An 18,665-nucleotide genomic window follows, 5' to 3' on the forward strand; every position below is an offset into this window, starting at 1 on the left:
CCCTGCCGCGACATCGGACGTTGTTGCGGCTGCAAGATCTTCCGGCGACGAGTATTATATCCGCTTTACAAAGAATATCAGGCAGAATCATTACATATATAATATATTGTATGTGTCATATTATATTATGTATATTATTTAATATACGCGTTAAGATATCATTCTTTTAAATTTAGTCCTCCAATTTTAATTCGTCTACTCTTTAATTTTTAATAACTATAGTTTTAACCTTTTGGAGCTGACAATGGGTCACTCAAATATAAATCTCTTTGTTAAAAATGTCAAACAATTCAATTTTCTTTATGTCACATTAGCTCAAATTTGGATTATTCTTATTAAAATATATTTAGTATTCCTTAATCTTTTTATACCTTACATAGTTATATCATTTTGGTTCCGTGAAATTAGCTTTTTTTTAATTAACATAAATGAAATAGGTCTTACAGACCCAGCGTCAGTAATTGTGTTACAGATTTTGGCGTCAGCTCCGGAGGGTTAAATCCCAACGCTTATTTATAATAAAATTAAGTAAAAAAAATACTAAAGCAAAATAAAGCATTCTATAATGACATACTTATAATCGAGCTCTTCCGATTCGTAACTACGCTGTCTGGTAACAGTGGGTCTGTAATCCGGCCGGTGTATACCGATGCTCGAAGCCGGCCTTTGCGGAAGCGTCTTTCTGTTTCGTTTATTTTCATAATATGTATTTGTTCCCAAGAATCGTTTCCCTCCACTGTCCCATTGCCTGTCCTCGTCATCCTGACCATATCTGTAAAGAGAGAAAAAGAAACAAAGATTCAGTTTTCCCTCTAACGATTTCATCGTTTTTCTTTGTTGCATTTATTGGCGCCGTGCTTACCTCTCATCCTGATAGACGTATCCCGTTATGGTGTCGTAGTATTCGTTATACCTAATATCTGTCTCACATTCCGGATACGTGGCGCTCATTTTACCCACTCTACCATCGCTGCTATATCCATCAGCGTAATACGAATGATCGTCGTATAGAGTCATCTGTCTCTCCAAAGACGGTCTTCTGTACGGAATGGCTTAAAAAACAGGCAAAAAAACGTCATATACACTTTATTCATGACAATACATGATAGTGAATATTCAATAAAATTAAAAGCGAATGGGTATAATTAAAAATATGCAGATGCATTCAACGCATATTTTACTTATTGTCGCATAATTGAGCATAGAAATCTGAGATTCCGTGTAAAGTGTAAGGATAAAGGAGCAAAAGGAATAAATGGAAGATGAGAAGTAGAATGTGAAGAGAAAAATGCTAAAAATTTTATTAAATAATTCACAATGCATTTTTAATCAGGGTTTAATACCTTTTCCTTTCGATCTTCTTGTAGTAGTCGTCGTGTTGTTTGAATAGTATTCAGTATCGCTATAAATTCTCGTATCATCGATCCTCGTGCCATGATAATCATATGTACCCTCGCTGTACCAGCCGTCTTGGCTGAAAGCATGAGATAACGATCAAAATTTTTTGGTCACATCAAAACGAAGGAATTGAGCCGAGGATGAGATGATAAAGAACTTTTAGTTGATTTTCTTGAATGAGAGATCAGCTGCGATTACTAACTGCACCATGCAAATGCCTGTGAATTGCCTGTGAATTTAATGCATTGCTTCAACTTGTAGATTAATACATCTCCAATTTAAATAATGTATATTCTATAATATATATTTCTCTCGTAAAAATTCTTAAACTATTTTTAAGTTACAGAGACAAAGCCACGTGCAACTAAAATATAAGCCGCGTAAAACTATCAATTAAAGGCATGAGTCTCTTATTTTTCTATGTACGTCATTAAGGCAAAACGAGTGCTTGACGATGGTGGCCTACATTATAACGAACGACTCGCCCGACGTAATCACTGTTACGATCGATGTGTTTGCAATTGCATACGATTAATTGAGTGCAACGCAATCACATGCCAACGTAGTGTTGCGATAATGCACGAAGTGGTGCCGGTCGTGATATGCACGGTAAGAACAAAACATGATAAATGAAGTTGATAATCGCGTATGCATGAGTGAGTGTGTGCTGTATAGAGGTTCGCTGAAATTCTCACGAAATCGCGCGGTCGCGCTCGTACCTGTCCTCGTAATCCCACGTGTGCTTCCGTCGTCTGAATCAGGCAAGAAAATAACATAAAACGATTTTCTTCCGTCTTAATTAATGTAAACTTAACAATAAGGACTATGCGCAATTGGCGCGTAAACAGTAAAAATGCTCTACATATTTTTACTTTCGCATAAAACAGCGTCATAGATCATTACAGGAATCACTAAAATGTGTTTAGCGTTGTTCCAATATCTTTTTATTGATGTATTGCTGAATATACTAATTAGGAATTCTCGCAATCTCTCAATGCGTCTATAGTACCTGTATTCCTTGTAGTGCTTCGGTCTACTGTTATAGAAGAGTGGCTCGGAAGACTCTGAAGGATGCTGCTGGGTCTGCAAGTACCGCTGCGGTAGACCATCCTCTGGATATGGCTCGTCGTACCTCGGACTGTGGCCTGGCCCTCCGTAACTTCCGTAATTACTAGGTGCCAACCTTCCTCCGACGGTGACTGGAATCTGGCGACGTTACTCTCATATAATTTATTACCGCGTAATTAAAATGTCGCCGACGGAACAAGTGGATTAGAAAAGTCAATCATTCAAATAACATAGTGCAGTTAATTTCAAATTTTATTATTAAATAAGTTGTCATTATTGAACATTATGTCAAAAGTTTAATAACTAAATACTAATGTTTAATAACTAAATAAAGTGAGGGATAGCTTGATATCTAATACGTTTTTAAGCCTCCGGTATAAGAACTTTTCTGTCATCGATCAATACCTGATGATCATCTCTCTCGTAACTATTTTCTCTCGACGTTTCGAGGGACCTTTGAGGTGTAGCCAACTGGTTAGCCGCCGTACGAAACTGCGAGGCCGAGCTGTTCGCACCCTGCCCACCTACTGGATAATTCAAATCCGACGTGTAGTCAGAGTCCTCCGAGTATCCCGCTGAAAGATGGATTACAACTTATAGCGTATTGGGAAAAATGATCGAAGGAACTGGAGTAAAAGACTTTAGCGACGCCTGATATAAGGCCCTGACAACTTTGCATTGGGATATCGGAATCGTCGCCTCTCTTCTGCAACGTTGACGGAAATCATTTTATTTTTCCTGCGGCTGAAGAATGTTAGGAAACAAAACGCACACAACTGAAAAAAGAAAATAAAAGTCATACTTTGACCAGGCAGAAATGCAAATTATTTCTTGCTACAATCCGCTAAGTTCTATTTTTCAGGGCTGCCTATCAGAACACAAATCGTACTTTGCAAAATTTACGACGTTTACATCAGAATATCAGAATGAGTTGACGATTCACGTTCGTTTCCCTGAATAAAAGAGGTGAAGCCAATTCTTCGTCATGACCGTTTCGCAACTTTCTGCAGGCAGAATTGGTCGATATTGGTAGAATCCGGGAACTGAAGTGGTGCAATAGCAGGAAGCAAGATAAGTATAGTTAACAGCCATGCGACAAATTGATCGTCATGTAGACACCGTTCCGATTTTTTTTTTTTTTTTCTTAGGTCTCTCGTGTGTGTCTTCTTATTTTCCAGAAATTAGGACCGGTAGGAATGCAAATCATCGTACGGAGGGTATTATGGAACGTTTGCAAGAACATAGAACGAAAAGGCTAGACACCGATTTATTTAGTACAGAAAGAGAGCTAGTCTGCTTGCTGCATGCCTTCTCATAGCTGTTACACGGGCAAGGGGTTGCTAGAAAGGGTGTAACAACTGGGTGGTAAGTTACCGACGATACGTCGATAGCCGATAACACATATGAAAATGGCGTCTTGTGTGCCTGTTTTCTCCAGGGTATATCACGCTACATACTCTCCGTGGGTAAAACACGCGGCGTACGGTTGCCAATTGTAAAATAGGAACCAGCACGGAACCAAATTGATTTCTCGCATGGAAAAACAAGGGCGTAAAAGTTTTATGACTTACTCGGAAGTAGCGTTCAAGCGAACGACCTAGAAAGCCACGGTTTCTAAAAATACTGCAAGTATGTCAGACGACCCGACGTGTGGATGAAAGTGTCGTGTGACGTAGGCTGCAGCAAATTAGCGCTCGCGATGTAAAATATTACAACGTTACCGCATGACAATCGATCTTCTCGCGCATCATGTTTTTTTTTCTCCTCGAAGAAACAAAAAGAAAGTGTAACGGTGGTAAAGATAATATAGAAGTGTTGCAAGTAGTACGAATGCATTATAAATCAGTCGCGCTAAGTTCATAGACAGTGAAAAATACGCGTACAATAAAATTGGAATTAAAATAATCGAATATCTGCAGTTTTATTTTATTACTTTAACTTTATCAAAAAAAATCGATACGTGATTTCTTGCATTCATGGCTAACATCGGAAGACGTATACTCGGATTCGTCGCGAATGAAATTTCCACGGGAGAAAGGAAAATCAATTCTCGTGCATATCGCGAACGAGCGTGCCGGATCGGAGACGAAATCGATCGGGGACTGGTTTCTCTCGCGCCGTAAAGAGCAATTTGAATAAGATATCAGCCATCTAAACTGTAACTTGACTGTACTTACAGTGGCCTATATTGTACAATATCTGCCTTCGTGCCTGTTCGGCCCGCGCCTCCTGGTCCATCATGTTGTTCAGCATTTCCAGCTTCCTCTGCAGATCGGCCGCATCCGCGTTCTCGGCGTCTTTCGAAAAGATAGATATCGATAGGGAAACAGTTAATCGCGAGTCTCGATAGTCTCGACGTCTTCAATCGATTTTGTCATCCTAAATTTACTTAGATACGTACTTAGTTCACGTGAAAAAGAAAAGATGACTAAGTATAAACTGCATGTATCGTGTGTCTACAACGTTTCGCTAGTATATCTAACGAGCTCGCGATCAAAACAACTGTACAAGAACTTTACACTTTGACAAAATGTTACTTATGATCCCTTACATAATCTTGTGACTGTTTTTTTTTTCTAATTTAACTGATAAAGTATCAGAAACGCGTCCGTTTGTCGTACTCGGGTGTACACATTGCTCGAAATTGCGCGAATCTCAGTAAGTGGTCTAGAAAGAGCAATCCACCTCGTTAGATTACTCTGTATAAATAATATCAACTCTCAGCGTTATCCTACTCCGAGGAGGGTTTGCAAACTTTATCAAACTGCGACAACGCGCGACTCGCCGCTTCCAGAGAGCTCAGACCGATTTATTACGCGACTACCTCACGAGCTACTCCATTCCAGCCAACAATTTTACTACTCAGACAACGTTAAAAGATACTCCCCGATGGGGAAAGAAAAGGACCACCATCCCTGGCGTTTACTACACGCGCGCACTGAGTGCATCAGTTTCTCGTCCCACCATCGCGCTTTCCGTCCGGTCCCTAAGGACAGTCTGCTGCTTAACTAGCACTTCGATCGGCTACTTAAAACGTGGTGGACGTCTGGATGAAAGTACCATCGCTACTCTTACTCTAAAATGAAGTACGTTTCAACCGCATGAAATATCTTTTATATTTTTCTCATGACATTTTACAATTTTAATCATTATACGCAAGTAAGAAAATGCTCTTTTTGATCATTACAGGTTGTCTTTTCGCTTGGGAAATAATTAGATGTCGCAATAACGCGATTTCAGCACACGTCCTTTGCATTTCGTTTCTTTACAGACTTTATGAGTGCGGCTCCTTTGCGTAATTTCTGTTGAAACTTAAACACAACCCGTCACTGTATAAAGAACGTGATTCCTAGTGTCGTTTCCTATTTACTTTTCTGCAATTAAAAAAAGGGTCAAGCCCTAGAGAAGAGCGGGTCATCTCGCGAGGGCCGTCTGCTTTCCTTTGAGAACTGTCAGCCGTTGCCGGCTCAAGTTTTGGTCCTACCTCAACCTCGGCGGTATATATCTCCACCCCTTCGGTGACCCTCGTTATCCGCCCTACAACCGCAGCCGGAGGCTTTTTCACTCGCCTTGCGCGCCGACTCCGTCGTCTCCTCCGCAAACACGAAGAAAAAAAAATAATAAGAGAGAAAAAAGGCATATCCAGCTGAGTGTCGTAACGCGAGAATTGGAAAAGGTATCTTGCACTTTCAACACGTCTCCCTGCTGTCGCGTATTCCCGGCTGGACCGGCGGAATAAATGTAATGTCGTAACCGTAGACGTTGGTAATGGCGTAACAGTAACAGCTGGCCACCCGTATATTGACAAACTTTTAGAGACAACCGTGACGCTAATCGCGAAAAGCGGTCTTCTCTTCCTTACTCCGAAAGTGTTTCCTCTATTTCTGCTCCCCTCGCTATTTTCCTTCTTCCTTTGTCAGACGTCACTCACCCTCGAGTGGCTAAATTAAGGACGTTGGTATCGATATCGCGGTCGAATATAATTGGAGATGAGAGTTCATGTACTGTATAGTTTTATATAGAGAATGCCTTTCGTATGTGCTTTTTCTCTCATCCTTTCATTATTTATATTATCCGCTAAATGTATTTTGTTATACGCGTTGTTTTGTTAATTGTAAAATATGATTCGCGTATTTCTCTTAGAAATTCGTCTTTGATTCCGTGCACAATTATGGCAGAGCGACCTTCCGGAAGGAGAACCGTAGCAACCGTACTTCTCGTAGATTCTCAAAGAAATGAAATAAATTTTACACAATAGAGAGCGCCGAAACCGTAGTTCCCACCCTCTTCGTGTTCTCTCGGCGCTTGAAGGAATTATACCACGTTACCGTGCTTCTCAAGCAGATTCTATTGATTCTTTAGCGACTTAAAGAATCGCTTCAGCTAACTTGAAATAGGCATTTGACGTCCCACTGGTAAAACGATTGAAAAGATTTTCCATGTCAATATAAAACATCTGAAGAAATACTCGAAATATTCTCTGACATCTCATCGTCATTATGCAATTATGGAGTATAATAAAAAAAGATGTTATTTATAACAAATTTCAATAGTTTTTAGTAATTCATTTCAGAATTCAGAGCGATACATATTGTTGAATTAATATTAAATGTTCAGAAATTTATTATTCATCTCATTTTAACAGAATTAAATTCATTATATTGCTATCATAAATATATCTAAATAATTAATTATCCACTATATCATGAATCTTAAGGTACGGAATTGCCTGGAATAACACCAAAAGTGAATTCTTATATTTCGTTCTAAACGGGTCGCCTTATATACACCGACAAGCGACACAGGTGACGATTTACTGCCGAGTTAAATCTCCGGAAGGTCGTCTTCGTTCTACTCATCACCCCTCGTCGCTTTTATCTCTAACCTCGTATATCCGGTCTACCTTTTCGTGTTCGGCCACGTACATGACTGGACGGAAACATGGAATTAGTCCATTTTAAATAACACGAAATAACAAATAATTAATTGTCTTTCAAATTATCAGCCTAATATACATATATTACATATATTTATATATTTTATAAACATGTATATATATATATATATATATATATACAGGGTATTCCGAAAGATTTTGCCGATCGCTTTTGTGTAGATAGAGCGGACTAAACTGAGTCGAAAAGTTCTCTACCATTTTGCAATTTTCGTAATAGTTAAGAAGATATTAATTACTAAAAATTGCCAAATATTGGTCTTGAATAATTTTTTACTCAAATACTATCAACTTTATAGAAAAACTGTAAGAGACAAAAATCATTTATTTTCTTTTCATAAAGTTCTGAGAATTTTAGTACTGCATTTTCTTATTTTTACCAACATGAGAAAATACGGTATTAAAAAATTCTGAAAAAATTCTCAGAACTTTATGAAGAAAATTAATGATTTTTGTCTCTTGCAGCTTTTCTATAAAGTTTATAGTATTTGAGTTAAAAATTATTGAAGACCAATATATTTGACAATTTTCAGTAATTAATACCTTATTATTAAATATTGCGAAAATTGCAAAATGGAAGAGGACTTTTCGACTCAATTTAGTTCGCTCTATCTACACAAAAGTGATTGGCAAAAAAAGGTCAGGACACCCTGTATATGTTTATTAATGCGTGACAATATTTATTTCTAGCTGAGATGGCACTTTTCATAATTTTTTGTGAGACCCTTGAAAATGCTTAATTGTAAACGGCAATTAAATTGATTAATCAATATCAATTTAAATGAAGAAACATTCGAGTTTTACGATATGACCTTTAGGTAAAAGGTAATAACTGGCACGCAGTTCAATATTTCATTAATACATTTTAGATCAGCATGTTAACTATTAGATCGATTGCGTGATGGCTGAAAATTATCCTATTTATTTGTTGTATGCTACGCACAAATATCGGCCGCTATTTGCGTACATTCTGAATGTTCAGATACGCCGTAGGCAAAAAAATCGAATATATCACGCACAATACGCGTTCCGCACACTGAACGTTACAAAGTAATATATTAACAAGAATACTCATGTTATGTATTCAGAAATGATAAAGGAGAAATTCCTTTTTATACAACGCGTTCGAGCAATGTATACATCCGTTATCTGTGTGTTTGTAAAAGTTAAAGACAGAATTATTATACCTCAAGTGTAATAATTTACATATCGAATATCTATGTAGAATGTAACCATCCTAGCATATCATACAAAAAGAATCTTTGAGAGAAATTGAATAAACGAACAACTTATCTCGACGTTCTTTCAAAGTGTCTCTCTCTCTCTCTCTCTTTTTCTTGAAATACCGCGTGAATGTCTTCATTGTACTTGTAGAGCGGTCGCCGAGAAAAAGAATAGGTACACACTCCACGATGCTTGCTCATGCTTGAATAAGATTAAACTATAAAAGGGCTCCCGTCATCGCACCCGAATGAAATCGTACGTAACGATGGACAGTGTACTAACCACTAATATCAGTATTGCTCCCCTATTGTGGTTTCGTTTGTAATTCTGACGTTAACGGTTTTAGTAATTCCACAGCACAGTTCCCGTGCTAACTAATTACAAAATACAGGTATAGTTACGTAAGACAGATAGGTAGAGAGAGACGGAGATAGCGGAAAAGGGGGAACAAGTGTTCTACGAACAATCGTTAATTACAGTGTCGCAGCCATAGCTTAATGTATCTGCAGGTACCCTCTCTTTTATGTATCGATACTTGAAAGAACAAACACATCGAAATAATAGAATCTCTGATCTCTTTCTCTTTCTTATCTTTATTCATTCGAAATCACTCCCCCTCCCCCCTATTGTGCTATCGCCGCGCCACTGCGTGCACGTGCGATGGTGCTCCAGGAATAAGTGTACTTGTGTATGTACGTGTATTTGGGTATATACGTTCGTGTGTGTGTGTGTGTGTGGGTGGGTGTGTGTGTGTGTGTGTGTGTGCACTGACAAAAAAAGAAGTCGTACCTGAAGAGAGAAAGTTCTCTTTTGTCTTCAGTCGATTCAAGTTAATATCGACCAATTGAACGAATGCAATACTTAAAAATACAGCGCCTGAGAGCGAGACGCCGAGTGCTCGATTATTGCATCACATAATCACATTACAATTATTTTTCTATGACGTAAGAGTCATTTTAACAAGGGCGAAACGTTTAAGTTGTAGGAGCTGATAACACTAATAAATTCACATAAATGAAATAATCGTGGGCGTGTTCCGCAATAATATTTCTTCCGAGCGTGTAATAAATATCTGAAGCCTTGTCTCCTTCCCAATTAAGTAATTAAACAATTATGCAACTTTCTTCAGGTTCTCCACATTATAAACGAGTTATGTACTCGTATGCTGAAATAATGCAGTTAACCGTCATAATATCTATCAGTGCGTATAACAAAGCTAATTAAAATGATATTAAACTGACGCAAAACAGAGAAACAGAAGCTGGCAAATAATTGATCAAATAACGAGAAGAGAACGATATTTCAATGAATAAATATTTGAAGATATGTAATAATTCAAACAAATTATTTTTGAAGTTAAATCGAATATGAATGTTTATGAAATAAATGTAACGATTAAAATTCATCGGAAATCGTCATCGTCTGCACTTGGCTGAGCGATCGCTTTGTCGTTTCATCTGCTTCTTCTGTTAATGCTAATAAATATTTCACTACGTGTGCGTCACTCATAAACACAGTGCTTGTTTTAAAGGCACGTAACGTTCGGTGACTGCTTCATCAACCTTTTAGACATTCATTGAGAACGTCGTATGGAAAATATTTTATGTCATTTCCAACAATATTGCCATAGACAGTAGCGTGGCTGTATATTTTCATTTTCCCGGTAAAATAGAATAACAATAGCGCGCCGGACGAGGGCAATCAAAGAGAATACGTGAAAGCAGAAACATCGAACATCCTACCTCTTTTTACTAAACTCACGCATGACAGATTCACACGCAGTGATCTGGTGGTGAAGAGGGAATCATTCGGGATGGTGATGCTGTGCTTGTTTTATAACCAGTTGTTTCTCGATCGCTTATACGATCGAGAACGAGTGGAACGATAAACCGAAGTATTGCTAAACGGAAAAATATTTGAGGAACGACAGGGGAAATTACGAAAATACGTCATGTGATGCATCGTTGGGATTTTCCCGGTAATGCGACGCGGTTTTGGATGAAAGGCTTTTAGTGGATTTCCAGTAACAGGGCCGCGCACGTCGCCGCAATGTCGTAATTAAAGTCGGTTAATCAGGTACAAAATCGTATCAAAGCCCACCGTTAACGACTGGAACAACTCTGGTCGCGTGACTACCGCCCACCTGGGGTACACCTCCGCTACCCCTCGTTCGATACACGCACGTGGGTTACAGAAAGCTCAAAAGTAACTGCACTTAAGCTAATGAAACAAGCACATGAAGGGAGCATTGGCTGACGGAAAACAAAAGATATCCCGCGGACGCGATATACCTAGATAAAATTCAATGGACCTCTCGTAAACGCGTCTTTCAGCACTCACGGCCGAGTTCCATTTCTCGCACCCGAGAGAATCGTGTATCTCGCGATACGTGTAATTATTACAAACGCCCGTCGTTACCCGGCCAACTCGCGCGTGAAGAAAGATAAGCCGAGGAATTCGGTACGAGGACATAGGTAGGTGGTTTCTAGTGCAGTGATTGACGAGCAAGAAGAGGGTTCGTTAACGCTAATTGCGTACAAATAAAACAAATATTCTTCGCGGATCGTGGACACGCGTGTCGATGATCATTAAGATTTCAGATAATTATTCGATGGCCCTTCATCTCTGAATAACAGAAAAAAGTGGCAATAGAGAGATACAATAAATTGGATGTTTATTGGCATCTTTATGATGTTAGAAGAGTACCAAGAACGACCTCGAGATTTCCAGGTAATAAATATCTAGAGATCTCTAGGTAATATAAAGCTCGATATTGAAAATTTCTCTTTGAACGATCACTTATCTCGGCCATCCCGAAGAATTAGTTCCCGCGCTGATTGTAATTAACTGCTTTAATCGAGAGGTCGTTAAAGGGGATCATTAAATTTTAACGGTGAGAGAAATACGCGGAAGGTAGACGCGAATCCACGATCGGCGAGAGTGGTACATCACATGGCACTCGGATGCAGGTCGATCGGTGGAATCGAAACGATAAAGCAAAAATATAGAGATCTCGCGATCAAGGACGATCCCACGATCAGGATCTCTTGACGAGGGTACCTGAGCCACACATGGGCCGGGCTGCTCGCAACTGCATTGCTGTTTTGCTCGTTAGCAGGGCTTTCCATCCAGTTCGTTGTACGCGCTTTCCTGATTGGTCAGACACTGATCAGACGGAAGGTTGTGGATGTGCATGATTCGAGTGGCGATCATGTCCATCGTTTTTTATGCTCTTCAACGCGTGATACCTCGCGCGATTGCAATTTCCAAAAGTTAGTTTCGTAATCTTGCGGTCTATAATCTTCGGCCGCTTATAAAAGGTAAGCGAAATAATGTATGGTAGTGTACTTTGCAATTTCTTCCAGCGATTTCTCGAAAGTTGCACTTGGCAGTTATTATGCAAAGTACTCTAGTACTTTACCAATACTTTCTTTTATCCGTTGATTTTCCTCATCAATTTACACTTGTACTAGAAATCTCGAGCTCCTTTATCTATCACATTTTGATATTCACTATCGAGTATCATTATAATTAATTATACAATATAATAATTAATTCTTATGTGAAAATTTTTAAAGTTCTACTTCCAATTAAATAAAAAAATAATTTTTTATTGTACTAATAAAATGTTAACTGTGTAAATTGATCAAAGGAATTCATTGACAAAAGAAAAAGCATAGGGAACCTAAAGCACCTCGTATACTCGAGAGAAGTATCGTAAAGTAATCAATGAGAAGAAAAAGTCATCGAAAAGACGCAAAAAGGCGTTTTAACAGTGCACAAGACTAATATTTTTCTTTCGACCTTTCTCTCATCGAATTGTATGGCAGTTTTCTTTCAATAAAAGCTTAAAAATAAGTAAAGCTACGTTTATATAATGATACTTATTATATACATGTGTACACCAATTTCACAAATCGAAATGGAAGTAGAGAAAAGTAAAGAGAAATTAGGCCAAAAGTTCCATCTCGCGCAGTGACGTAAATACAACATTAATGCTGTTAGTGACTAATTATCTGCAATTTCCGAATAAATTATATTATCAACTTTCGATATTCTAAGTAAGCTAAATTATATTCTCTGAATTCGAAATTTCCTTACCGTCTACTCTACAAGCTTCGGTAAAGGGCAACCTTTTCCTCAAATAAACTTTAATTACGATTCTGTCTCTCTCTCTGTATCCACTCTGTATCTCTCTTTGCGGAAATTATCTTGATTTTTCTTTAAGCACCCTCTCTTTCCTTCTGCATGACAAGATAAAAAACCGTTTCTTTCTCTTTACGCGCTCTCAGAGAGAAAGTCAATAAGAAAAAAGTATTGTACGGACGAGAAATGTACATCGTGCGGCGCGGTACAAAATCCATTAAACGATGCGTAGTTGGCGCGGATCGAAAACCGGAAGCGATGACGGCGCGGCGGAAAAACGTAAAGCGGAAAAAGAAATGGCGTGAGAGCTGGCGAATCCGTTCGCGAAACGTCAGCACGTATAAAGGTAAGAGGTTTATTATAACGGCCTCGTTTTCTCTTAATTCGCAACATGGTAAAATCGCGTGACGCAAAATAATATGCGCGTTTAATGGAACGCGGAACGTTCATACGCGGACCGAGCTTCGGCGCGGCGTTTAAGAAAAGACTCGCGCACTCACGACGATGTCAGATTTCAAACTGAGATATTGTTACGTGAGAACTCGTTTCAACCGCTGGAAATAAATTCTTGAAAATTTGCATACGGATTAAGCCGCACACCTATCGCGCGTACTATCGTCCCCGGCTTTATCTGCGAATCGTATATTAAAAATGTCAAGTACTTTCGCGCACTCGTAAATTCGTATATGGATACGAAAACGCTCTTCAGCAAATCGTAACGTACGATTAGCCCCCTTTTCGTGGACCTTCTCGTAGCGAAAGGTCGATAGCGTATTGATCGGCCGCGAGCATGTCGACGACCGGGCACTAGGTGAAAGCACGTCAATCTTGGTTAAAGGCCCGTACGGTAATTGCATAGACCCACGTGGTCCCGCGGAAACAGCGGGATTAATGGAAGGTTCCGCATATATCTGATACGCGTATGTATGCCAAACCCGAAAAAGTTGTACTTGTTGCTGCCACGAGTTCGCCGAAAACTCGGTAAATTGCAGGTCGCCGCGTCGATATCCGGAGGGACTTCGTCAGGTATGAAACCGTGACAGTGCTCGCCGAGGCAAGCAACGAATCGAGGGGAAGATTGCGAGAAAGGGATCAGCAAAAGAGTAAATTTGAAAGAAATTGGAAAGAAATTCTCAAGCTTATGATATCAAAAAAAGTTGTCGCGGTTAAGTAATCACGCTGGCAATTGCGTGATTGTGATTAGCAATTGGCGATTACTTTTCAACCAACCAGAGCAAAACAGCTTTGCTCCAACTGGTTGAAAAGTAATCGTCTATCGCCAACCGATCGCGCAATCGCTTATGTGATTTTTACTCGCCACTTCAGCCATTGTCGTCAAACTTAATGATAATAATTTTATTGATATGCAATCCATTATGGCCCGGTTTTTTATTATTTGGTTAACTTGTGGCTTAGACTTAACTTTACTTAACTTGATGATAACGTAAAAATTGTGATTTTTTTGGCAATTAATTATTAAATTAATGATTTTATAGTGATCACTTTAAATTAAATTAACAATTAATCAAGTTAAGCTTAACCAGCCTATAAAGGAAAGAAAATATACATCAAAACGCAAAATAAGACTTACTTCAAGATAATTACTTCCTTCGTGTCGCCTCTTTTCATCGTCGCGTGAGCCCCACTAGAATTCTTAATTCAGATTTCAGATTAAAAAACACGGCCAGGCTAATGATTTTAGATTCCATTCGCGTAGAACGAAGAGAAACACTCAGAGTTTCGAGAGGGTAACTTCGCAGTCTGGTTTCATTTGCTCAGAAATCCCTCCGTATCTTCGAGAGTCCCACGTGCCGTTTCTCGGTTACCTTTTATTGTGTGGAATTGCAACATCGAAACAATTCGCGGGACACATAACTGCGTAAAGCACGACAACGAAGTCGGAATGTACGTGCGGGCGCCGAGCCAGCAGCAAATTCGACAAGTTCGCAGACACACTCAATTAAAACTTCGTTCTGTCGTTCGCTCGACGAGGAGAAGCTCGACAGCTCTCGTTGATGATGGCTTCGCGTCTTTTTTTTTTTCTCTCACTATCGCGAATTCGACGTTGCGATCTGGTCGAGAGACACGGAAATAACCGTTTAGCGTAATTTCGTATTTATTATCGCTGCGTTTCTATTCTGTTCGAAATTTCACTTGGTGCTTTTATAGCCTCTGAAATATTCCTTAGCTTTAATCCGCATTCTTTTCGACCTCTGCCTACCTCTTTCATGGAATATTCCGATTTATCTTAGATTACATTCAGAACTCGTTGGTTAAAATTGGAGAAAAATCCGTTCTTCGAGCTTTCCTTTCTTTGCTCCGCGAGCAGACTTTTGGCAATCGCATCGCGCTCAGTGAATACCACGCGGTAAAGAGCGAACTGCCGTATATTTGTGGCAGAATTTCTCTTAATCTTGCGTACAGAAATCATGGCGCGATCAGAACGCAGTCATGCTGGCGTTCGAAGGGACGACCAGGAGCGAATTGGCGAACGGTAGATCGGAGATGCGACGGCGTGAATCGATCGATGGCGTCAAAGCTGACAAATTACAACGTCAGAATTTGCATGAATATTCTCACCGGCAACTGTCGCAGGTCGGATCTTCTGTTCGCTCGACATGATGTGTGACACCGATATACGTCAAACGTATTCCCATATCTCGTATATATGTACGATTACATACGTCAGCCATGCGATTTTCATCTACCGTAATCTAGCGGGATCGTGTCGTCACTTACCATATGGCAGCTCCAGCCGGCAGTCGATCAGAAGCGAGTGGCCCGTCGGTTTCTTCGTGCCGACGATCTCGTTGCCCCTTTGCTCCAATTCCAGGCCGAGACTGACCCACTGTCCGGTAGTCTCCTAAAAATCGGAAAATGCCATCCTTTAAACACAGATCCACTTTTTTTCCACGCCCGACAAAGTACTACCGCCGCACTATCCGGTGCTCATAAACTCTCGTTGCTAAAAGTTAAAATCGTTGCTGCGACATCCGCGTATCTCCACCCAGTCGCGGATAAGCCGCGCGGTACCTTCAGCGTTCGTGCACGAAATAATGAATTAATTAATACGGACCATTAGTCACGGTACCTTTAGCGTTACGTTACCCACGGCACGGAAAATATAATTCACTCGGAACGATCTCTCCCTCTCTGTATTCCGGCCAGTGCGTAACCCCCGAGAGCAGGTGCAATTGTTACATAAATATGAGCAGCCGCATAATTTATGTAATCGTCAAAGCCGTATTCTTTCCACGGCGTACGGAATTATGTCTATGAGCGCGCGGATGCGATATTGCACCACTGCGGAGATGATGTATCTTACGGACGTGCATGTGCAGTTTATGCACTGCCGGCACGAAGAGGACCGAAAGAAGGAAAGACGTATTCAATCCTCTCGACTGCACTTTTCCATTTTACTACTGGCGAGTAGTCGGACGAAAAATCGAGTGCAAATTGGACCGAGTGCGCGGCAAATCTAAGAAAATCTTGACTAAAATCAATAGACGGCGAGTGAAACTGTATAGCTACGGCTGCACAGTTCGATACCTATGTACATTTTTTTGTTGTCTTACATAGCACGTGACCGTAAAACAAAATATAGTTTCGAGCATCGATGGTTTAGCGGCTTAAAAGCTTTGTAACTATCGTAATTCAAACGAATCACGCCCGAGGGGCTTTTGTCTGTATCAATTTGAGTTCCTGCGCGATCTTTTCCTTCTAAAAATAAAAACTTTTTCCTCAATCACAGGGTGATACGTCGAACTGTTATGTATCGTGATGTGACTTTCTCGATCGAAAAAGTTGTGGCTGGCGGACGATTAGTTTGTAAATTATTCCCAAGTTTCGCAATCCTGGTTGTAAAATATCTTTAACAAGTTGACGAAGGCATAATTTAAACTCGCGAGAAAAACGAGCGACCGACTTATCCGCACTTTCGACGATGATTTAACGCAGGTAACTTTACTTCGCAAACACGCTTTACGTGCCACGCTGCCGATATCGGCAGAGACGAGGAAAACACTGGGATTGCACTATGTCTGGCGGCGAAAAAGTATTTTCTCGAAAACAAGATACAAATCCTGCGGCGGCGCCATGTCTCGGATAGATCTGTTTGTTCCGCAAAATTCGAAGAGAATTACGATCCGCGCGGAAAAGAAGTTGCGGCCAAATTTCAATGATGCGAAGAAAACATTGAAATAGATACTCTCTCACTGCCAAATAACGTCACTTAAACTTTGCTGTTGCTATCAGTTGGCTAAATAAACCAATTTTCTCTTGAACGCATTATGTTGCATATATATATATACGTCTGCATAGCATCATCAATTTTGTAGTGAATATCGCAGACGCAGCAGTAGGTAGTATTATTATAAACGAGATATTGTCATCTTGGGAGGACATTCTGTCCTCATTTGTGGCATGGAAAATAACGGCAACGATGCGATATTTTTGCAGTCGATACGTAAATGGCAGAGAATGGAAATTGCAGAAGATTATTCCCCAATACCGGCTTGTGATCTCAATTGGTCGGACGCGACGCTAAGATATAATCGGCTATTATTAGGGGTAGGTTGCATTTTGCCTTTGGAAATCAATAGACCATTAAAGACCAAAGCGAACATCCATCGGCCGACGTACGAAAACATCGATGGCAACAGAAATTCACCCTTTGTTCGTTATACATAACACGAAAATACAGAGATCGGAGTATCAATTTATATTCACCTACTGGCACGAATCTTTCTTCTTCCCGTGTCACGTAAATGTCGCATGTAAAATGTAAATTCTTCTCTCGGACATATTTCCTCGTGACGAGAACTCGCAATTTTAATGGACAGCGCGACAAATGAATTTTTCATTATTATGAGGAAAGTTAAAATTTTTTGCATTGGTAAAGCATAGATACGGGAAGATACCGTGGATAGTTTCGCCGTTAATGGTGTTAAAATAAGAAAGACAGCAGTTCAGGAGTACCGTGTGGTCGTTCGTTCCAGTTAATTCCGCCCTATTACGGTGCTACTGCGGGGGAGAGTTGAATTAGGTTAGAGACGGGAACTGTGACGCACCAATCGCCCCTACCTTTCTGGTTTCAATCTCTTTTCTCGCAACCCAACTTAATTAACGTATCTATCACATAGAAAAGGATAAGAAAGTGAGATACGCGTTCGCGTCTCTAGCGAGAAGGTGGTCGCGCTGTCGATCGATCGCTATCACTTATGACGGCTCAATATGCGCTTCTATCCAGCACCGAGAGAAGGATATGATTTCTCAACGATATTAGAACGGAGAAAACGAGTTTTCACGCAATTTATCGACTTTCATTACTGATAGAGTCGGCATGGAAAAAAAATCGCTCTTTTTTTTTTATACATTCAGCAAAATAATTTTTTATTCGTTCGAAAAGAAGAGCGCACGGTACATTGAAAAAAGTTGGTAATGGCTGCCAAATGTTGAGTAAAATAATTCCAATCAAATGTTCGGTTAACGCAATAAAAAATAATTTTTCTTTCCTAAATATTTCAGTAAGTATTACACAGAGGAAAGTCGCCGATACTGACATAGGTCTCCTAAAGTGACACCCTTTTATTTTTCGGAAACTAACTATTGCACTTTATTAATACTAATAAAATCATGATCTGTTTAGCTAATTAAAAAAGTACAAACTCATAATTCGTAAGTTTGTGGCTTGTTTCTATATCAAATCAGCTAAAAACGAATTCTACAAATACGAAAATAAAATTCTTACGATTTTCTTTTGCAAATTGCGAGGTTTAAATACACGGAGAGAATTTTTTCTTAGAATTTACCCTGAAAATATGACAGTCGTGGGACAACATTGTATTTCGAAGAATTTTAATATAAATCTCTCTCA

General features: G+C 39.7%; 1 protein-coding gene across 1 annotated transcript in view; it reads right to left on the reverse strand.

Annotated features, from left to right (window-relative positions):
• Window positions 1-2: 2 nt before the first annotated feature.
• LOC108762550 (phorbol ester/diacylglycerol-binding protein unc-13-like) overlaps window positions 3-18,665 on the reverse strand; it is a gene marked incomplete at its 3' end in the record, with an annotated part of 46,150 nt that continues 27,487 nt past the window's right edge. Inside the window, exons 5-13 of the mRNA XM_018509588.1 lie at window positions 15,530-15,653; window positions 4,644-4,763; window positions 2,872-3,041; window positions 2,408-2,604; window positions 2,118-2,150; window positions 1,344-1,474; window positions 863-1,052; window positions 575-772; window positions 3-63 (exon numbers count right to left, since the gene is read on the reverse strand). Of these exons, the coding sequence (XP_018365090.1) occupies window positions 3-63; window positions 575-772; window positions 863-1,052; window positions 1,344-1,474; window positions 2,118-2,150; window positions 2,408-2,604; window positions 2,872-3,041; window positions 4,644-4,763; window positions 15,530-15,653 (1,224 nt within the window). The remainder of the gene's footprint in view (window positions 64-574; window positions 773-862; window positions 1,053-1,343; window positions 1,475-2,117; window positions 2,151-2,407; window positions 2,605-2,871; window positions 3,042-4,643; window positions 4,764-15,529; window positions 15,654-18,665) is intronic.

Source organism: Trachymyrmex cornetzi, unplaced genomic scaffold (assembly GCF_001594075.2).
Source record: "Trachymyrmex cornetzi isolate Tcor2-1 unplaced genomic scaffold, Tcor1.1 scaffold309, whole genome shotgun sequence".
In the NCBI taxonomy this organism is placed as follows: Eukaryota; Metazoa; Arthropoda; class Insecta; order Hymenoptera; family Formicidae; genus Trachymyrmex; species Trachymyrmex cornetzi.